Source organism: Alexandromys fortis, unplaced genomic scaffold (genome assembly GCF_014885135.2).
Source record: "Alexandromys fortis isolate MF-2015 unplaced genomic scaffold, M_Fortis_MF-2015_v1.1 scaffold_47, whole genome shotgun sequence".
In the NCBI taxonomy this organism is placed as follows: Eukaryota; Metazoa; Chordata; class Mammalia; order Rodentia; family Cricetidae; genus Alexandromys; species Alexandromys fortis.
Window position 1 is genome coordinate 6,461,275 of NW_026067957.1, and position 2,546 is coordinate 6,463,820.

General features: G+C 48.5%; 1 protein-coding gene across 1 annotated transcript; it reads right to left on the reverse strand.

Moving 5' to 3' along the window:
- Positions 1-233: 233 nt before the first annotated feature.
- Cndp2 (carnosine dipeptidase 2) lies at positions 234-1,844 on the reverse strand. Its single transcript, XM_050152477.1, is given in 1 exon segment — positions 234-1,844. A coding segment is annotated over 1 exon segment (1,011 nt). The 5' UTR covers positions 1,377-1,844; the 3' UTR covers positions 234-365.
- Positions 1,845-2,546: the final 702 nt, after the last annotated feature.

Genomic DNA, 2,546 nt, shown 5'->3' on the forward strand with positions numbered 1-2,546 from the left:
GATCTTAACCTGCATCTGTCTGGCGTGGGAGCATCATGGCGACTCACTCACTCAGCTTCTTTTTCCCAGCATTCTCCTCTGTCTACTCTGCCTACCTAATTTTCTGTCCTATGAGGGCCGAGGCAGTTTCTTTATTATTAACCAATGAAATCAACAGATAAGATACAAGACCCACCTCCATCAGTCTGACACAGCTGACTCTACCATGGTGACAACTGGAGGCATGGTCTTCATTCCTGCAAGTCTGCCTGTAACCCGAGAGACAGAGAAAAGAAACTTCCGCTTTTCAAAGAAAGCTGGAAGGAAGAGGGGGCAAAGGGCAGATCATTCCTGGGCAGGAAGCACTCTGTAGAAAACGAGACTTCTCAGTTCTTCAGCTGAGACACCTCATACAGGTAAGCTGCCAGCATCTTGGTCCCTTCTATGTAGTTGTGCCTGTTGAGCTTTTCATTCTAGGAGTGGGCCCCATCATCTGCTGACCCCACGGGCAACAGCGTGACATTTTTGCCTGTGGCCTCCTAAAAGGTCAGGGTCACAGGAATACTGCCTCCTTCCCTCGTCAAGTCAGGTTCAACGCCAAACATTGTTTTCAGGGCTCTTCTACCAGCCTGGTAATGGGGATGGTTGAAGTCAGATACCCAGGGCTTCCCACCATGGCCCATGTACACCTTGAATTTGTTGGGGCTCTGCAGTTCAGCAAACTTTTTGGACAAGTAGCTTGAAACCTGCTCGTTGACGGCCTCAGGCACCATGTCCGGCACGAGCCTGATGGAGAACTTGCTGACCACCTTTCTGGGTATCACAGTCTTGGCCCCTGAACCAGAGAAGGCCCCTTCGATTCCATGGAGGGACAGGGACGGGTACCGCCATCTGTGCATCAGGATGTCTTTCTTGCAGCTGTGCAGAAGGGTCACAGCCCCAACATCCTTGGCAAACTCTTCCATGTCGAAGTCAATGTGGTCATAGAGCTCACACTCATCATCTGTCACAGGAGCCACGGCTTCGTTGATGCCAGAGATGAGGATTTCCCCCTTCTTGTCTACCAGGCATCCCATCAGTGAAATGAGATCCGTCAAGTCCTTGTGCACTGAGCCACCATATACCCCAAAATGGAGGTCTTTGTCACTGTATTCCACCTCAATGAAGAAGTAGCAAATGCCTCTGAGGCCGTAGGTGATGCACGGCGGCTTATTCTTCCCCAGCCAGTAGTTGTCAGAAATGCAGAAGTAGTCCACGTCTTTGAAGAACTTATCTTTCTGGGCAAAAAGTAACTCATCCAGGCCTTCAGAGCCAGACTCCTCCATGCCTTCCAGGCAGAACTGCAGGTTGACCAGAATTTCCTGGCCAGTCTTCTGATAGGCTTCCAGGGCATTCATCCAGCCAGCCACTGGCCCCTTATCATCCGTGGAGCCTCTCCCATACAGCTTGCCTTTCCGTTCCACCAAGGTGAAGGGCTCACTGACCCAGCCATCCTCCAGGGCCGCAGGCTGCACATCCAGGTGCCCATAAATGCACACCGTTTTCTTCTGGGGATCGCTGCCCAGCTTACCCAACAGAACGGGAGGAAGGGGTATCTCTGAGCCATCTGGGGAGCTTCTGCTTTCCGATATCCACCAGCTCTATGGAGCCCCCCAGCATCTGGATATCCGCGGCGGCCACCTCCATCATCCTTCTGATCTCCCCTCTCTTCTATGGCCAGGCGGACACGCTCTGGATGGCCACCCATTCTGCAAGTTTCTTGACATAGCTGTCCTGATTGTCGTCGATGTACTGGAAGATGGCTTTGAGGGCTGACGTCTTTCAGGCAAACTTCAGACCTTGGAGACTCGCGCCGGTTCAGCACCACGTGTTGGGATATTTTCTTATGTCCTGATCTCAGCCCCAGTGAGTGCTAAGGAGGGAATCAATTCTGCTTGCCCTCTTCCTGTTGTGACTCTGGGAGGTTTCCACTGTTGCTATGGTGACCTTCCCTCACTCACTTGCATATTTATACACCTTGATCCATTTGACTTTGAGTAGTAAGACTGACTTTTACTCCTAACTTCATGGTCTACTCTCCTAACACTAAATTGTATTTTGTAAGGAGGCTGCTTGTTTGTTTCCTGGATACCCAGCAGTTCAGACTACTTCCTGCTGATTGGGGTACTGTTATTCAGGTTTTTCATGGTGTATCCTGTGTGTTAGGTTCATCTCAGTCAGCAGTTGGGTGAAGTAATTTTTTTTTGGGAGGGGTTCATGCCAACCTTTCAGGGGGATTTGATCTATCAAACAATATTAGTCTGGAAGCAATCTACAGGTTCTTATCCTCTGTGGAATCAGAAGAAGAACCTCTTTTCTAAAGCTACATATTCTTAGGTTCAAATTTTATAGTCAAGAAACCTTTAAAGCATATGTTTGTTTAGCAATACGTACAATGAAATGCCTCTCTGTACTTAGCTTTTGCATAGTCAAAAAGTTCAAATAAACACAACAGTATACATAATCAGACTCTGTGAATTTTTCATTTTCACGTGGCTTATTTTTCTTTACTCCTTTAATCTATGACT